The following is a 20067-nucleotide window of genomic DNA, read 5'->3' as shown; positions in this document are numbered from 1 at the left end:
GACCCCGAAGTTTAATGGGGGGAAAAATAATTTCCCCAGAACATTATTAAAGTATAATTATCGGTTGTTACCCTCCTTTGTTCAGTGTGTTTGCGAGCACGTGTGTGTGCGCCTGCAGCGTGTTGTGGAATGTGTGTATGTGTGCGCGCGTGCCTGCAGCGTGCCGTGCACTGGAGCTCTTCCCCTTTAAGAAAGTGACAGCAGGCAGGCAGCAGCAGCGAGCGCTGGAGGAGCTGGTCAGGAACTGGTCAGGAGCGGACTGAAGGAATCCACAAACTTTTCCTACAACTTTTTCTCTCACTCCCACCCTCCCCTCCGGCTCCGTCCTCGGGGGTGACAACTAAACCCCCCCCCACCCTCTCTCACCGAGGAGTTTCGGGGGTGAACTGTACTCGGAAAGAAGGAAACTTGGAGTCGGGAAAAGTTGTGGAGTGATGCCCGACACACCGCATCCCTCCCTCCAAAGTTCAGCTAAGGTGGCTAACGTTAGCTCTCCGGGATGTGCAAGTTTGGGTGAAGTTTTGTGCCGCCGGCAGAGCGAGTCGTGACACGTCTTCCTCGCTGTAGCGGTGAGAAAGCCGCGCGGGACGCCGGAGGACCGCCTCAAACTGGAAGCTTTCATCCCGGGACTGTTATTCCAGCCGGGCCAGGTTCCACTACCAAGCTAATCACTTTTAGCCTCCTGCTGCTGCTGCTGCTGCTAGCTGATGCACAGCTAACCGCTGTCAGAGCCACACTGGTGGGGAATAACACGGAACTCTGGTTAAATACCGGCCACCTCTCACTTCCACCATGAAAACACTGTGGAGGAACTTTTATAGGCCTGCCTGCTGAGATAAATACTCTCACTTTAGTGGATGAGATGATGCATGGAGCAGCAGCCATGATGACCACTGCAGGAAAATACATCCAGATGTGCACCGTGACATCTGTGGCTGAGGAGATCTGATGACTTGGAGCTGATTTGAATCGTTTACAGACTAGTTGGATGCGTGAAAACCACTCCAAGTGCCTCTTTAGAGTGTTTGATGAGTTTTGGTCATTGTTATGACCATTGCTCCTTGCTCCCATCCTGAGGATCCTCATCCTGAATGAAGAGGAGAGTGCAACGATGAAGGTGACCGTGACCTTTGGCCAGACAGGTGTGGTGGTGCCCTGCAAGGAGGGATGGACCGTGCGGGACCTCATCCAGCAAGCCACTCAGAGATACAGGAAACTGCTGGAACAGGTAAAGCTCAAACATTTTTCCTGTAGTAAGTGGGTGTGAGATGGTAAGAACCCATCCCCCAAACTCTCATCTGCACGATTTTCCATAAGGTATCACGAGATTGGTGATATTAAGACATAACTAATTTATCATTTTGCCACATGAGTCTTAAGTTGATGAGAGCACTTAGCTGTAGATGTTACCTTCCTGAGTGGCTACAATCACAGCTTTATTCAACCACATATCTATCTCCAGGAAGGCCTGTGTGTCTTCAGATGAACACAAACATGAATAAATACAATATTATCTCCATGTGAGTCTTTGTGACCTCTGGGCCGTCTGACAGCTGCATTATTCATCGCAAGAAGTAGTTTTGAACTAATACGATGAGATTTTTATGAACTCCAGAAAGACAGAAAAAAGGTGAGATTATTCTTTTTTTTTTGATACAGCACTTTCATAGGTTCTCCCTCAAGACAAAAAGAGTAATCGAAAGCTCTGTCATTTTTATATCATGAAAGGACCGTATGAATTTCACATCTCCAAAGTCTCGGGGAAATTAGACAAAGCCGTGGAGGTCCGGTTCTCCATAATTGCTGTATAAAAAATTAAAAGCACATCTGATATGAATTGTGATGGTCCAGACAGGAGCGGGCACGAGCCATTTCCAATTTAGTTGTGAGTGTAAAATGCAAATGACTCCGTCTTGTGACTCCTTTATGACTGCTGTTGATTCCCTGCACTGCTCCCAGGGCAGGAACCCCATGACCCCCATCACACAACCAAATCTTCTCAGTGACTTGCTTCATATTGGGTCCATTATTCAAAAGGCACAGCAGTCGTATGGATTGATAGCCTCAGCTGTGATTGAGGGAGAGATTTTGAAGCTGTGTGTGTGTGTGTGTGTGTGTGTGTGTGTGTGTGTGTGTGTGTGTGTGTGTGTGTGTGTGTGTGTGTGTTCTTATGTGAGGCATCACTTCATTTTTTTACCCTTCTCTCTTTCCTGCTCCCTGTACCTTTTTCTTGCCTTGTAATCTGCTTTCACCTCCCCATATATCACCTCTCCCCACACAACACTCTTGCGTTTTTTTGCCCCCTTGATCTTATTTATCATTCTGATCTTTTGCACCGGCACATCTCCTCCTCACCTCGCTCTAGATTGCGCACACAGCCAATGCTCTCGCTTCCCTCCTGTTTGACCTGCTCTTCCTCTTTATGCACTTCCTCCTCCACCTTCTTCCTCATGAAAGAGCTCGGTTCTACCTTGAAGTAGAAATGTATGAGGGGCGACTGTGCATTTAGGAAAAGCATAACTGTGCACCAGCTGACAAAACGTTGGTTCTCGGGTCAGTTGCATCTCATATATTAAACATCTCAAAGCTGATAATAATCAAAATGATCACTTTCTTATCAGTCTGAGTTCTTTTCAGTTGAGAGGTGTGATTGCTACATTTCCATGAACACTGATCACTCAAAGTGATCAGTTTAATGTGCTCACTGCAACAAGAATGTCATCTAATTCAGTGGATCAGTCCCATGATGCCTTTTCCACCATATGACGCCACCTTTATGATGCTACTTCCAACTTTAACTGGAAGCCCACCAGGATTAAATAAGGACACATTATCTCCAAATTAGCTTTTTATGGACCTTGTTAAACAAGTCTTGATTATACAGTATATATATTTTTTGTCCTTTGAGACTTTAAATTATCGAAAGTCTTTGACTGTATTAAGGAGCAGCATTTCCACTTTCATTAACCTTTTGTGTTATGCCACTGTCATCTTTTTCCAAAGCGATCCGATCATGTATTGATGCTCCAACCAGGATGCAGTCCAATGAGTTGTATACACTGACACCGATTGGATCATAAAGTGTGTACAGCACCTTCTCCAATCCGATTGTAACTTCAGAGTGGACGGATCTAATCAGAAGTGTTTACATGATGTAATTTTCCATCAGATTTTGAGTTTAATCAAATCATGTAATCATGTAAGGTCCATGTTACTGCAAGTATTGATTGTACAGTCGACTGGAAGTATCCATCCTTCAGTATTGGGGCAGTCACAGGAAGCAGTGCATAATACAGACTTATTAGCAGTGAGATTCGAACCCTAATCTGTCTGATCATTTCACGAATCCCCAACTTTCATGTGTTTGATATTTAGACTTTAAAATAATTTTTTTAAGAGACCGATCACAAAGAAATCACAATTCAGATGTAGTTAAATGTGCATGTATTTCCAACAACACTAAGTGAAAGTAATCATTTACACAATTTTTGCAAAGAGTTGGGTTTGGACAACGTGAACCTGCATTCGAGCCACCAGTTCTCCATGTTTCTTGATTTATTTGAGGTTGGCACTCTCAGCCGAAGTTTTCCGCCACCACACCGACGCAGACAACACTTCATTTCACTGATTACAGTTTCATTTGAATAACAAAAGTTCAAACAAGCACTGCAGAAGTTATTCTGGATTCAGAAAAACAACAGGTTGTGATACACTGTCACACAGCGGTTTGCTGCCGCCTTGCTCACAAGTGTCAACATTTTAGGTGTTAATGTTCACCGAGACAGTGAGTGCTCTGTGTGTGTTTTCCTTCAGCTGCCGTGTGTGTAATTATGCTCCCCCCCCACTCTATTGATTAGATCTCTGAGTGTTTAAATACTTTGCTTCCTGCATGTGTCGATGTAGTGCTTTGTCAGGAACATGCACACTGTGTGTGTTTTGGACTCCTCTTTTTTTTTTCTTCTTCTTCTTCCTTTGTTTTCTCTCACTTTTCACACTGTCACCCACAGCTTTGTCAGCACCTCTCAATCCTTCAGCGTACTTTGCTGACATTGTTCTCGATACTTTTTTGATTGTTCTGTTCATTTCTCTGTTTCTTTTGTGAGTTTCCTGGTATTAGACATGTTTTGTTTCTAAAACATGCCTTTCACAGGCAATTCCCTGCCAGCAACCCCCCCCCCCCCACACACACACACACACACATTCCACCGCCGATCAGTGGAACTTGTTGTCTCATATAGTCCATCAAATTTTCTTGTCTCCTTTCATGTATGTTTCCTCATTTTCGTCTCATCTCAGTCATTTTCTGCAACACTAATCTGTTGTCGCTGTATAATTACGGCTGTTAATGTGTTTTGGGATTAGTAAGCTCGGATGTGTTGGAGAGCAGTCCAGTCCCTAATCCTCCCTTCCATTACTTTGCAAATGATATTCTTAAAGTGTCACAGAGACTGCCAGCTTTCTGTCTCTCTCACTCCCCATGTTCTCCATCCTTATCTGTGTCATTCCGCTGAGAGAGTCACCACTAAAATCATGTTATATCTGGTGCGTTGCTGCTAGCATCCGCTGTAGCTAACTGGTACTGGCATTGTGGTGGTTAAGAGGACCCAGCACTCCGTGAAGGGCATTAATGCTGTGTTTAAGTGATCTCCAGAAGAGTCGGATTCTTTAAGATGCGGTCTCAAGTTGACTTTCAGAGAGGATTTATCAAGTTTTACTTACATGAATTTCACTTTTTTTTTCTTCTTGTATTCAAATTTAGCAGCGTAATAATTAAAATGAATGTTCCTCTTCGTGTTACTCAGTATGGGTCCAATGGGACATAACAGAAACAAATGGGATTAGAACATGAGAGGCAATCTAAGAGAGCTGATGTTTGTATTTGGAGTGCATGAAGCTGATGTTGCGCTGCACTTTTTTCATCTTCATCTGCAACCGATTTTGGGTTGCCAGCTGAACTGACAACCATGTATTTATACAAGCCAGAATACTCAGGAGGAGCTGACACACAGGGAGAACATGCAAACATCACACAGAAAACCCTCCCAGCCCAGCTCTTCTTGCTTTCATGATGAGAGTGCTAAGGCCCAGGGCTGGGCGACGCGCCCCAAAATTCAAACCTAAATATTTTTTCTGCAAACGGGGATGAGTGACATGAACTCAGTATATATTTTTTTTCTCAGTAAAGTTTCACCACAGTTAAAATTCTAGGTCAACCACAATAACAGAAAACTTGAAGGAGACGCTCCTCCAGTCAGAGATACACAGCTCCGGAGGGCAAGTAACTTTTAGGTGATTTGCGCAATTGGCCAATATGGGCACTAATGAAGGATCCCTTATTTTCGTAACACAATCTATAGATCATGCCCTTCACCTAAAAGGATCGGGCAGGAGGGCCGGGGCAGTGAGAGAGAAATAAGGAAAAGTCATGACTCTTAAAACTAATATTATAATGCAGAAAAACTATATCGATATGAACGATTATGTATTTTTCAAAATTGAATTTTGGGAAAATGGTGATATATGTTAAGTTTCAATTCCAGACCTACTAAGGCCTCGTTTACACTACAGTGTGTTAATGAACAGCCATTCCACAAGTTGGTTATTTTTGTGAAGAAATTACACAAACCTGCGTGGAGAACACGGTTATACGCACTGACTGTGGCGAGTACACAGACATTCGTATTGACCGATGACGAAAAACTCAGAAACTACAAAGCCCCAGGAGAATATGGACTACGAATCATGACGCCCTCGAGGCTGCCATTGTCGTTATTGTCCATATACTCGCGCGTGTGTGCTGAAGAACATAGATGTAATCGGAGCCATTTTCAAAAAGTTGCGTTTTCAGTTGCTCTAACCCCCAAAACACAACAAAACTTTTCCATTTTAACTTGCAAGCGTTGTGTAAATGGTACCTAAATTGTTGTGCACAGTCCTGAAATCTGAGATAACAGACCGATTATCCGTCGTCCGTCTTTCTGCTGCCCCATTCCAGGTTCTCCGCGGTGAATTAGCTGCCCTCATCTTGTCCTGCCCCGTGACTCCTCTACTGCTACACTTCACATCTTGAGGTTCCCTTGGTTTCTTTTTCTACAACACCATCGTTGCTTTTCACGTTTCGGACATGGATGATCAGATTACATTTTATTTCCAAGGAATTGTTCTTTAATTGTCATATTGAAAGACAACATAATGGATTAAAATCACAAGAAATTTAATAATCTCAATATTTTGATAACTAAATAGTAGATATTTGGATAACCATCAAAGCAAAACTTTCATTCTGGCCGCAAAAAAAGGCATGACTGTATCGACTCAAAAAACAAAACTGCAATAAGTACTGTTCGCTGTGAGGAAATTAATAAAGTATTTGATGCAATCAGAAAAAAAGACAATGAACGAGGGAAAGGACGATCACAGATAGTGAAGGGAAGAGGAAGAGCAGCCAGAGGAGGAGGTGGGAGGAAGAAAACCCGAGTTTGTTTTTTGTGGGGAGTTGCCAGGAAGTTATTAGCTTGTTGACAGACTTTGTAATTACGTTTGGCCAAACAGACAAGTGTGCCTGGCTCTGTGTTTATGAATGCCTGTTTGTGTAATTGGAGTTAAATGCAGGTAGTGTTTCCTAATTTATTGTTATTCATGGAAAGTTGGCATATTTCCCAAAAAAAAACAAAAAAAAAAAAACTTCATACATTGTTAGATAAAAGTATAAATTAAGGACACATTTGTATTCAGAACTCCACATTGAAATAAGCTGTTCCAGATCAGACCCCAGTGATAACGGCCTTCTTTAAAGCGCAATACGAACTAATAAAACTAACACAATAGCATGTCTTTAAACTTGCACGTTCAACCTGGGAAGATTTAACCAACTGGAGCTTCTGCGGCAGGAGAAGCCAACAGGGCTCCTGCAAATACCGTGGGCGAAGCACACAGGGCATGTTTTTAAAAATAGCAGTGAATACAAACATGATTTGAACCCCTTAATTATTCAGGAAGTTTTGTAAGAAGTAGCCCTTTGTGTTATGTTGTAGCCTTGAAGTGGCTCTGTGATAAATATAAAATAGAAATGAAAGGATTCAATGGCCCCTGCTCTGAGACCATAAAAGAAAAGGTTGTCGAACAGATTTGCCAGGAGGTTTGAAAACATTTCCACCACATTAAAAATAAATTATTTCAGTTTGTAAAATATTCCTGGAAAAAAAAGCAAAAACAAAAAGAAACCCTAATTTCCCTGTGCTCTCTAGAAACTTTCCAGTGTCCCACTGTGTGCAAGGAAGCAGACTTTTAATCATTCAGTCGACTGATTGTGAGCAGATTGTTTCATGAAGAAGGAAGACTTCAAGAGCGAAAGGATTTTTATCAAATCGAAAGGATTTTTATTATAAAATCTGAAGCTCTTGGAGTTTGTGAGTATGGCTCTTATTGCAGTCTTGAGAAGGACACTGCGCCACCTGTGAAGCATACACTGGTGTAAATGTTGTGGTTTGGGGTTGTTTAATGATAGGGGATGTGCAGCTCACAGTTACTGATTCAACAATGGGGCTCAAAATCTACGAAATCAGGCCTCTCTTTCTACAGGATGATAACAGCACATACACCACAAACCATTCAGATTCATGGAGTTGCTCACAGCCTGAACTGCAGATGTCCTGCATGGGACAAACAAAACTCAAGTAAGAAAATCTTACAGCTCTGTGGATGTTTTCGTTAAAAGAAAAGACGGGAAGAAGGATCGAAGAGGATCAAATGTTTGCTTGTGCAGTGTGGACAGGAGGCGGTGGACCCTCACACTTGCATGCATCGACTGTATGGTGTAAGTGTTTGAAAGAGTTTCGGCCTTTGTGGGTGTATGCTGTGGTTTCATTAGCTGGGGGAAGAATGCTGATGAGGCGTGGCCAAACAAGCTGATAAAGTTGTAAAACATTGTGGCCTCATGCCAGAGCACAGGCAGGTTTTTTTTTTTTTTTTTGCCAGAAAAACAAGGGCGAGTCAGTAAGGAGACACGTGCCTGCTGCTCCACATACAAACCTCAGGAATGCGTGGACCCAACCTGACACCTATTCTATTCTATTCTATTCTATTCTATTCTATTCTATTCTATTCTATTCTATTATGTTCAACATTGAGCACGATCCAGGGCCACTTATTCCTACACTGAGAAAAATAAAGTGCTAGGTCTATTTAAAAAAACTTAGGCAACTTTTTGCATAATTTTTTTAAGTTGATGAAGCAAAACTGCTTTTTGTTTGACCTACTTACTTATCTTTTCACATGAAAAATAAAATCCCAAGTAAAGTAGACTTCATTTTGTCAAGTAGATTGAGCAAAACTAAATTTTGTATGATTTACGAATTTTTTCGAATTGATAATTATAATTTTCAAGTAAACCCAACTAGATTTTTTATGTGTAGATCAAACAAACCCAAACTTTGCATACATTACTCTTTTTATTTTCAAGATATTCAGTAGAAATTGCAAGTATAACAAATTTAATTTTAATAAGTTGATCATACAAAACAGAAATTCTTACATATATGTATTGATTTTTTTTTTTTTTAACATACTGTGGTGCTCAGATGCAACTCAGGAAAGAAGACACAAAGACTTCTACTCCAAATCCAGGGCTTTTATTGTGAAAAGCACACCCAGAACATGACATTCAATAGAGGCTCGCAGGCCCCAGGTCACTCTTCCAGCAATCCCACGCGCTCCCGGTCTGACAATGAATCAACATAAATTAACAGAAAATAAACGCAGAACACAGAACAAAGCTAGCACATTCAAATAATAATAAAAGGAAATCACATAAACACGGATAAACCCCCCAAAGTCCAGAACAGTCCGTCCCAGCATGCCTTGCGACATGCCAAGCGTCATGGCGACCCCCACGGTCGTTTCAATGCAAATGATACACAAGAAAACGAAAAAGGTTGTGGACAGAACTAGGGTTCTGTAAGTGCCTTTACAGAAGGCATTTTTCGAAAATATAACGCATCTTCACCATCACATACCTGTAAAATACATCAAAGAAAATCAAACTAACATTATCAGTGAAAGGGATACACAAATGTCTTCATCAAATGTTTTATCAACCAGGAGAAGCAGGTGACTTTTTTCACTGTACTGACTAACAATAAAACAGTCCCTGGGAAGCTAAACCGATGTATTTCACCTACAGTAAATATCTTTGTGTTTAGTTGTTTTCCGCTGTGGCGACAGAACATTTCCCATTGAGACTCAGTGCATGGTAAGGATGCGTTAACAATGTTCTTATATAAGCCTTTACATCGGGGATGTCCAACCCTGGTCCTGGAGAGCCCCTATCCAGAATGTTTTAGATGTTTCCTACTGATTTAAATTAATAGGAATCTCAAATTGAGAGTGAACGCATACTTTGAGTAGTTCGAGTAGCTTTAGGACGACCCAGTTGTAATGTTATGGACAGAATATAAAAGATCCAGTGGAGCACAGATCAGAGAGTCTGATGTAGAGAATATCAGGAGCCAGTGGGTTCACCTGAGTTTGGGAGTGAATGAATAATGCAATTGTAAAACGTCTTTGAGCGGCTAGAAAAGCGCTATATAAAAGCAATGCATTATTACTATTATGCACTATCTAAATCTCATCATGGGTATTATAGTATTTGATGTTTTGAAATAGCGAATGAAACACAGTAAAGACAACAAGCCCGTGCTTCGTTATGTGGATGAACTTAAAAAGATTGGCTGACATTACGTAAATAATTCATGTTCCAAAAAGAAAATCACCAAGTCATGTTTTTTCAACAAATATTTGTGACCTAAATACTAGAGATATATATGAGTAAACATACAAACTTGATTTTTTATTGTTGATTTCACAAATTCAGTTAAGTAAAATTTACTCCTCATCAGATTCATTTTTGTCAGTGTATCCAGATTTAAGGATAGAATCTTGTTTTGAATGAATTCTTCAGCTGGGCTGTCTGATCTCATAAAGTTGAATTGAATTACTTCCCTGGAATTCAGACACTTAGCCACTTTCACACTCCCCCAGTGTTGGAAAGCTGTATGCAGAGTCGGTGTTCAAATAGATGATAAATATAGTTTTTACTAGAAATGAGGTGCATTCCCATCATTATAAAACGCTGAACTTTGGCTGATTCAATTACTGGAGGTTGAAAAGTGTTTTTCCCCATATATGGGACACTGTTCTTAACATAATGCATCTTGTTAGCTGTGGTATTTCCTCCAGTTTTTTCATAGAAAATGAGCTTTCTGTCTGCACAGTCACATTCCAGATCAGCATATAATTAAATTCAGATATAGCTATTCTTCCCAAACTTCCTATATCATACTTATTAAAATTAAAGTGATTCTAATACATGCTACTTGCATGCCCTACCTGCTGGGTGTTTCATGGTATCTCTGAACTAATATTTTCATATATTGTTTTGTTTGAATTGATTCTACCTTCCATTGAAGGAAGTGCTCACCTGGGACACTCCATCTATAGCTGATTGGTTTCTATGGCAGTCCAAGTCTCTCCACACCTTTTAGCTGTAACAGCAGCATATATACCAAACTCCTGCGTCAACTAGCTGAATAGAAAGGCTTGCTGTTCAGAGATAGTAAATGATGGCAGTGTGGAGCGTTCTCTACATACCTCGCCACACTGGCTGTTCTACGGAGCGCTTTCACAGTAATCTTTTCGAGATCATGTCAAAAGAATCAAGTATCCCAAATTACCCATGCTTATCTGCAACAGTATCGGGCAAAAACAGTGTATTAGGTACTAATCCCTCTGATTTTTGGATCAGATCGTTGTGTTTGCAGCTCATATGTTTAATCTCAGAGGATCCAAGTGTCCCTCTAGGTTTTTTTTTTTTCTTAAACTGCCTGGCTTGAAGGGACAGGATTTCTTCCTAAGACATTATCAGATCAGTGTGCTCAGAGCTCTTATCTCTCTTAATCTCCATCTTTTTTTTTTTGTTTATTTTTTTTAAGCTGTGTGGTGAGCACACTGTAAGAAGTACTCAAGGCGACTGGGGCGGAGGTGGGATTTGGGCGATCTTGATGACCTAGAAACAGCAGCAGGTTACTGGAGAAGGAAGATGTTTGGATGTTGGTGTGTTAAGTGATTTCTCCTGCAGTCGGTGCACATAGCTGACTTGTGATTATAGGGGCTTAAAACGGAGGAAAAAATGTATTGGATGTTCCATTTGTTGGTTCCTCTTTATGTTATTGAATTATTTGGTTACATTAAACACTGATGCAGGATTAGGGATGAACAGTACTGTCAACACTGCTAAAATATTCTTAACTGGTTCAGCAGTTGCCAATATAAACAAGTTTGTTTGTCTAAACTCACCTGAGTCCGATACCTCTCACAGAACTTTTGATCATACCACCTTGACCTGAGACGATAAAGAAAAATGAAGCTTTGTATTTGTGACAGACTGACAGTTAGCTACTTTCTATACGACTCTGTCCAGAACTATGTTGATATTTAGGAACAATGCAGTGACGCCAGTTGACATGTTTCAGCTGACAGCCCAGAATACAGGCTGGCACACTGCGTCCTGCGTTCAGTCTGTGGCTTTGTTGCAACTTGATGAATAGCTTATTTGTTTTGTGTTGTATGCTTCCCAAGTACAATATTAATTAAAAGTAAAGTCACACTGTGCAGACTGCTGTGCGATTTGCACTTGTACTGCAGACCCATCTACAACTCGGATTTTCTCCAGCAACCTGCAGGGCTTTTGTGTAAAACTGGCAACCAGGGCAGGCGTGGTTTTGTTTTCAGTACACATGGGGTCACTTATATCTCAGTCAGAATATGGACTGAAAGGTAAAGGCTAAATAATAGCTGCAAAGAGAAATGGATTCTGATGAATAGCAAACATAGTGGAGTTTATCAAGGTTTTTTTTTTTTTTTTTTTTGCAGGCCACATTCAGACAAAGCGCTTCTGGGAACATGCTGTTTATTTACATGTGCAAGATAGATTGGTATTAACCTGGTATTGACTAGTTTAAAATAATTTCTGAAGCACAAACAGTGCTGACGACTCTTCATACTGAAATGTTGTGCGCATGAAACAAAATCTGAATAATTTACACGACATTTCGGCTGAGGAATTCCCCCCTACTAATTTGGAAAACATTTCATGCGTTGTCCCAGAGTTAAAATGTCACCAGACCTTGATTAGTAGGCATTTCTCCAGGGAGATAAACGCTGTGCCGAAGAAGAAAATAAAACAATGTAAGTCACAATGTTTGAAAATCTCCGTCTCACACATCTGGCCTGGGCGTCTGCCAAGTCCGTGTTATGATGGAGTCATGCAGCGAGGGAGGGGTGAAAGAGTGAGATGGACTATGCAACAACATAAACTGCTAAAGGGCCAGTGTGTTATAGAAGAGTGATTGAAGGAAAACTACTTCAAAGTTTTGTTTTGTGGAAACACACGTTTCATAAGACTCAGCTGTATTGATCCTGGAATAAATCCAAGTTTGACATTAACTAATTAAACACTCACATATTTTTAGTTTCAAACCCTGTTTCAGGAGGTTTGCCAGAATATGTAACATGAATGCATGAATATTTACCAAATACAATAGAACACAGCCAATGCATCAGATTGCAAGAGACAGATATATGCTTTATACTGAAGAACCTCTTGCAAAACTTCTCAAAGTTATAATGGGGATTGAGACAGAGATTTGGAGTTCTGTTTTTTTCTATATTACAATGTTGTTATTTACCGGCCGTCTTTAGATCTAAATGTGGCCTCTGACTTAAAATGAGTCTGACACCATTACTATAGACCCTAATATAATCCTATACCATAAGAGACACTGATTTTAAGCTTGTCTGCTGAATGGTTCCTCAGCTTTTTAATTTGCAGCTGACAGCATCTTGTGTTTTCATAAAAAAAAACAAAACAAAAAAGAGAGCGTCCACAGACACTTTTTCCATTTTTCTTGAAACCACTCTTGATGAGTTTGGCTCAGAGAACAAGGAGACATATTTCCATTGTGTTCACATATGGCTGCTTCTTCTTTCCCTGATGCAGTTTTAAGTGAGATCCAGGATTGGACAGTGAACTGTGCTCACAGAAAGTGATTTTTAGAAGAGTTCCTGACCTGGAGAATTTGTTTTTGATGCAGTGCTGCCTCACGGCTTGAAGATCCCAAACATCCCATGCTGACCTTCGGCCTTGATATGATATTATGTCTTAAAGTTTTTGCAGTTTCACCAAATGGAACATGTTGTCAAGATGTGTCCACTACTTTCTGCTGTAGTTTTTAGCAGTTTGGTGAACCTTTGGCCAGCTTTAAGATGAGTTTGTTAAAACTCCAGTATTTCCTTTGGGTTGTTTTTTTTTTTTTAACATTAGCACTTACTTTTCCACACTTGATCGCTCCAGTCTTGACATTTTTATCGCTGTTGCTGCCAACAAACCAGAACTAAGTTTGAGAATATGTTTCATACGATGGTAAGATGTCTCACTCTCAACATCTGATATGTGTGTGTAATTTTGGGGTTGTGCTTGCGTGCATGAGCAGATGCCAGATGCCCTTTGCAGAATGACTAGAGTTACATGGGAACGGACTCACTAAAATGAAGTGCTTGTCTCAGATAACACATTAATGAGTGGACCGCTTGGCAGTGAACTCATTAATGAAGGAGGGAGAAATTAAACTATGGCAAGTATTTCAGCTGTGGAAATGGCGACGTTACCAAGGCAACGATACTCGCTCTCCACATGCCTCCCTTCACTCCCCAACTGCACAGTAAAGTGTCATTTAGCTGTAGTAGTACGTACTGCTCCGAGTTCAGTGAGGTCGGACAAATACCCGAGGCGGGAGTAGTAAGGAGTAACTGCAACAGAATCTTTTTTTCTGCGTCTGATAGTCGGCGTGAATTGAAACGTTTCGTTTTATGAAATCCTTTCTGTTCAATGAGACAGATAAATGATGATTGTCCACAATGCTTTGTCTGCCGGTCAGCCTTGACAGTGATTTCCAGGGACGCAGTGCTCCGTCCCCGTCTTACACTCTCCCTAATGTTGAGTTTTTCAAAAGCACTGACAGGCACCTGACCCTGAACGAGAGATTTAATGGAGCACCACCCTGTAATGTTTGGAGCCCCTGCCCTTCCCGAGGCTGTGTGCGCCTTTTATATCGGTGTGTGTACATGCCTGTGTGTTGTCTCAATATGTTGTTCAACAACCAGCTCGATGTAGTCAGCTGTCCAGTACAGTGCCGGCGCCATTAATCACAGAGCCAACACAGCAGAGACGAGAGCGAGGAGGGAGAGGGAGAACGGGCCAGGCTGGAGCTGTAATCTGCACAAAGGCGCCAAGGGAAAGATGTGGTAGATAAGTGGAGGAAAGGAACAAAGGAAAAGGCAGAGATGAGAGAGATGTTGAGTCAAAAAGTGAAGGCTGTATAAATGAGAAAGCAGCTGGTGAGCAGCAGAGACACTTTTTTAGTTGCTGTGAGCTTTGGCTTGATTCTCTTAAGACTCTGAAATAAATACATACTTGTCTGAGGAAGCTAATGTGCCTGTCGTAATGAGAAATAATAAAATCAGACATCCTGTTAGGATTAAACAAATTAGTCTATCTGAAACTTTTTGATTAAAAATGAATCATTTTTTTAAATTATTATTTATAATAAATAGCGATCAGCCTTTCCTTCATGACCACTGGCTGGTGAAGGGATTAACAATGATTTATCATGACACTTGTCAGTATTATGCAGCAAGTGAATGCAAAAAGCAGGAAAATGAACAACTGCAAGGATTTGAGTCTGTTTGTCAAGGACCAAATTCGCACCGCTTGACGACTGAGTCAGAGTCTAAAATTGCTCAAATTGCAGCTCTTGTGTTTTGTTCCCAGTCTGGTCAGTATCTATCAGAAGTGGCTCAAAAGCAAGAAAAGGGGTCATGTCCGGCCAGTTCTCATTGTTGCATGGAGGGAGTGAAGGCTGACAAGTCTGGTTTGATCCATCAAATGATCAAACTATTTCTGAAATCAATGTTGGATCTGATAGAAAGAAGTGTGATCCCACAGTGCATCACAATTTCTGTCTGTGGTCTACATGGCTTTGTTCAGTTCAGGCTCACATGGTGCTGGAGCTTATCCCAGCTGAATACAGGCAAAGGAAGGTTACACCGTGGCCCAATCACCAGTCCATAGCAGGCAGAAACACACACACACACACACACACACACACACGCACGGTCTCGTATTTCTATCCTTGTGGGGACCTTCCATTGACTCCCATTCATGTCTAGCCCCTAACCCTGACCCTTACCCTAACCCTAACCCACACCACAATAAAGCCTAACCCTAAAGAAATGTTTTTGCACTTTTACTTTTTTCAGTAACAACAACATGGTCAAGAAAACACTGTTTCTCCTACTTAGGACCAGAAAAAGGTCCCCACAAGGCACGTCGTTCCATGTTTTGCTATCCTTGTGGGGACATTTGGCCCCAACAAGGATAGAAATACGAGAACACACACACACACACACACACACACACACACACACACACACACACACACACACACACACACACACACACACACACTTCAGGTTCATTTAGGATCACCAATCAGCTTTACCTCCCGGTGTTTTTTAACTATGAGAAAATACCGACGCATGGGGAGAACATGCAAACTACCATGGGCTGCATCACATTGTATTCGACATGATTGTTTCTTCTGGAGAGAGAATTAACAGACAATAAACACTGTGAAATTATTTGTCGTAATGTGCTCAGACTCATCAATCTTTTGAAGTTTTCAGTACTGTAAAGTACTGTATTTTTGCAGGAATAAAAAAAAGAAACTGATTTTGTTTGAGTACTGCAAAATAAAATCCACGTGTGCACTGAAAGAACAAACTCGACGCGATCAGTTTTTCTTACACCCCATCGTTTGCAAAAAAGAATGTTATTTTTCTGTGTTTTCACAGATTAAACTCGGTAGCTTCCATTTTTCTGATCAACCTAAATGGAGTCTCCGTACTTCAGGATGGAATGAAACAACTTTGCATTTTCCACAGAGCACCACCCCATTTTTCAGAATCTCCAGCACAATGTTGTGGTCAGTCCAGAGAATAAGTTTAACCGCAAATGGGTTTCATTGTCTTCACTGTTCCCAGAGCTTTACACGGAACAGTCTTTTTGCTGTCACGTAGAGTCTGTGTTGTGACAAGATCACAACCGTTGTTATAAACAAGAAATGTGTTTTTCGAAAAAATAGAAGATGACTGCTGCCAAGTGACCCGAATTATCACACAGTGACAAAAACCTTCTGCTAATTCACAGTGGTTGTGTTTCATGTCGTAGGAAGGAGATTTCCTGGTTCGGACTCATCATGTGGAATACTGTGACGGGGGGATTTTGGACCCTGATGATATCCTCAGCGATCTGGTTGAAGACAAAGACAAGGTAAGAACCAATCAGGCAAAATGCACCGACTAGTTACTCGAGGTTGATGTATGGTTTATGTGTAATTTGTTTTTCTTACAACTTTTAAGTAAAATGTACACAAGGTTTTTAGCCAGTTAGCTGGTATATTTAAAGGCCTCAGAAAAAAAAAGACAAAAGTTTTTTGATCAGGACAGTATCAGAAAACTAAAGTTTTAAGGTGAACCATCACTGTCAATTATATACTTTATTCTTCCCATGAAATACATGATAATCCTTTTGTTGTATTCTTATCAAGTAGCCACACTTTTACTTTTGCAAGGATTTAAGTGGATATCTCTGTCTAGCAGTGTGTGTGTGTGTGTGTGTGTGTGTGTGTGTGTGTGTGTGTGTGTGAGAGTGTGAGTGTGAGTGTGAGTGTGTGTGTGTTCACACTGAACAGTATTCAGCTGCAGTGGCCATCAGCCACTCCCTCGGATTGAATATTGCCTCTTGAGCAGAATTCAAAGGTAAAGGTTTTATCTTGCCTTTAGCATGAGGCTGTGTCATTAGCAATTCACTTTTGGAAACTTGAGGCAGTCTTGATCCATACATCTTCAGATTTTCTAACTCTCCCCTTGAGGAATGTGTCATTTTTCATTGAACGAGGTGAGGTTCTTATTTTTTTTTTTTTTTTTTTGTTCTCTCTCATGAACCCTGGAATTATTATCATGTGATAAATTGTCTTGAATAAGTACTTTTTGAACCACGGAACAGGACCTTCAGTGAACGTTGAGCCCCTTTCTTGGCGTCTTTCTGCATTAAAACATTGTCAACATGTTTTAATGAACCTGAGTCCTATGGTGAATTACTGAATTTTTCATTTAGGTCACCACAAGAAAAAGTTGAAGAACCTGCTGGCAAGAAAAGCTAATGTACAGCGAGCGTATTTCCATGTCCTCCACTCGTACTGTATGCCTTCAAGGATGTATAAATACTGCAGGATTCTTTGGAATTTCTCTCAACTAATTAAGAACAAAGTTGCTGTAGTTTGCAATTCCTCTCAGGGCTCTGAGAAACCTTTGGGAAGAGAAGAGCTCCCTCTTTGTTCAACTGTTACTCAGGCCTCTTTTCTTCAGTTTCCTGTCAAAATAATAATTCTTCTTCTTTAATGTGAACAGAAAAGCACTGCTAGTTCAAACCAAGCCAGAGTTCTGTTTTTCTAATTACATTTTCATCTTTTATTTTCTTTTTGCTAATGGAACTGACCCCAGTGGGGAAGGCTACATGTCCCACTAAGCCCACAGCCCAGAGGCCACGTGACTCAGTGACAAGGGGCAATAAAAGAGTCAGGAGACCAACTACTGACCTCGGGGATTACTATTATGAGAGTCTGTTGCCATGGTTTTGGTGAGATTCAGAGCGCAGCGTGCAGCGGCCCCGCTGTTGGCTAGTTGTCACTTGTCCATGTGCAACTGTGATCCTGTTGGCAACACTTTTTTTTTTCCTCCTCTTCTTCTGTTTTTTTTTTTTTTATGCGGAGGTGTTAGAGTGTGGAGTTCAGCCAGTGGAACGTAACGTCTGGTCAGAAGTAGTTCAGATTGGATGCACACTTCCCCTTCACCTCAAAATGTTGTCCAGCGATCACTTCCTGGTATCAAATCCTACAGTTCAGTGCGATTCAGTGTTATGCAGATACATGCTTTAAGGAGCCGCGGGAAAACGGCAGCATACAACCGACATGATGTGCTGCCTTTTCATACAACCGGCTGAGCATTGAGCTGATTTCAAAACAAGAAGTGGAAGTAGAAGTGAGTAGATAAGCATTAAATCATTTGAATAACAGGCTGTGAGCTGGTCTAACAGGTTCCCATACGAAGGTCAGCGATACGCTGAGTACAAATTGATGTCCTTGTGGTGGAGCAGCCTAATGATGCACACAGCCTTTATATTTTCCCAACTTTGCACTGAATGCTGTCTCCGTTGCAGATTTGCTCAAAAAGGATACCCGCGCTTTGTGTTACACCTCAGAATGCAGAGAACGTGCACCAAACATATGTTGAAATACTGGATGCAGCACCGAATCTGAATATAAAAGCACATAAATCCTACAAAATACACACTTCAGCACTGGGATCAAATAAAGTCCCACTCTCAATACCCCCCCAACACACACACACACACACACACACACACACACACACACACACACACACACACACAAAGAAATAAACTGTAGAGAATATGATATCCAGCAGTACGCACTTCTGAGCACCAGAGATTGCATATGAAATGAAAGTGTGAAATATTCATTGGATTCCGAAGCGAGGCTTTCATAGTATTACTGAGCTGAGATGAATAAATGGCTCCTAATCCCAGATGAGTGTTTTACTCTAGGCCGACTCAGACTGCGTGGCTTTAGGTTTATAACCATAGAGAAAACACAAGATATTTTGGGGCTGCTCAAGACGGAGGTCAAAAATATGGCTTCAGAAATCCGCAAAGTGTTGTGAAGTGATACGTCAGGGAAAGAGGGCTCAATTCCTCGCCTTGAGTTTGAGGTGGTGATTCTGCAGCAGCTGTAGGCAAATGTTCTCACGTGTTCTTCAGGCCTCATTTACAGCCGGTACCAACATGCAGTCAGGATCTCGATGCACCGTCATGATAACCCTGTCAGATCTCTTGGCCTTTGCGTGTGCACCCCTTGTTGAAGGGCGTTCTTGTTGCATTGATTCTGCTTCCTCCGTGATCATATCTCTATATGTATATTAGCTGGGTTGAGAGGTTGGCGTTGTCAGCAAACATTGTATCGTGTACAGATCTGTTGCAGATAATTACACGACACCATACATTCTGAGTAGACTTAGCTTTAAAATCTTGTTTTAATATCTATAGCCTATTTTGCAAGCTGACATGTGCCACACAGAGTGATTCTGTGTTTTTAAGAGAAACCAAGAGCCCACACCATGATTGACTAACATGCAATCAATACATTTATGCTTTAGCCAAGAAGGTTTACCACAATGAAAAATGAAGACAAGAGCCTTCATTGTGTCTGTTTGCTGGGTGCAGTGCTGGATGTGACGTTGGACGGTAGAAGGGAGGACCTTTCTCTTTTGCGCTCTCGGGTTGAAGGAGTGTGTTGTTGTTGGAGCTGTTCACTGATCTCATGTATGAGGTGGGAGCGCTCCTCTCTCCCACCTCCTGTACTGATTCCAGAGAGCAGCATCAGACTGACCGAGCTCTTCGGATCAGCTCGCCCAGTCTCTTCCTGTCCGAAGTGGAGACAGTGGCTGAAGCTGCCAGTTTCATAGAAGAACCTGAGGAGAGCTCTTTTTATTCTGACTTACCGGTCTCTTTCGGATGAATGTTGTGGTATTTACATTTGTGTTTCGTTTAGCCTTGGCCTAGTGGTGACCCTTCTGGGCCATTGCACAACAGCGAGCAAACAATCAAGCAAGCAACTTTGTTTATATTTCACTTTAAAATAACTGCAGTGGCTTGAAGTTCTTGACAGAAGAATAAGCAAGGCGTAGAAGAGCACGGTGCACAGTTCACATGTTGAGTAATACAACGCAGCTTGTTAACTCCTCTTTAACCTGATTGAAGCGCAAAAAAAGTTCTGTCTGCGCTGGTTTCTGAGCTCCTCAAACCCACTTTCACTT

The 20067-nt window shown here is 41.3% G+C and overlaps 1 protein-coding gene across 4 annotated transcripts in view; it reads left to right on the top strand.

Annotated features, from left to right (window-relative positions):
• Positions 1–239: 239 nt before the first annotated feature.
• Positions 240–20067, top strand: part of pard3bb (par-3 family cell polarity regulator beta b) — a 204251-nt gene continuing 184423 nt past the window's right edge. For all 4 annotated transcript variants that reach the window (XM_030111978.1, XM_030111977.1, XM_030111976.1 and 1 more), the window contains exons 1-2: positions 240–1228; positions 16343–16444. In XM_030111978.1, coding sequence (XP_029967838.1) covers positions 1112–1228; positions 16343–16444 — 219 coding nt within the window. In that variant the 5' untranslated portion in view covers positions 240–1111. The remainder of the gene's footprint in view (positions 1229–16342; positions 16445–20067) is intronic.

This window comes from Salarias fasciatus, chromosome 16, assembly GCF_902148845.1.
Source record: "Salarias fasciatus chromosome 16, fSalaFa1.1, whole genome shotgun sequence".
NCBI lineage: Eukaryota > Metazoa > Chordata > Actinopteri > Blenniiformes > Blenniidae > Salarias > Salarias fasciatus.
The sequence above is the reverse complement of the archived record's forward strand: the minus strand, read 5'-3'. Positions and strand labels throughout refer to the sequence as shown.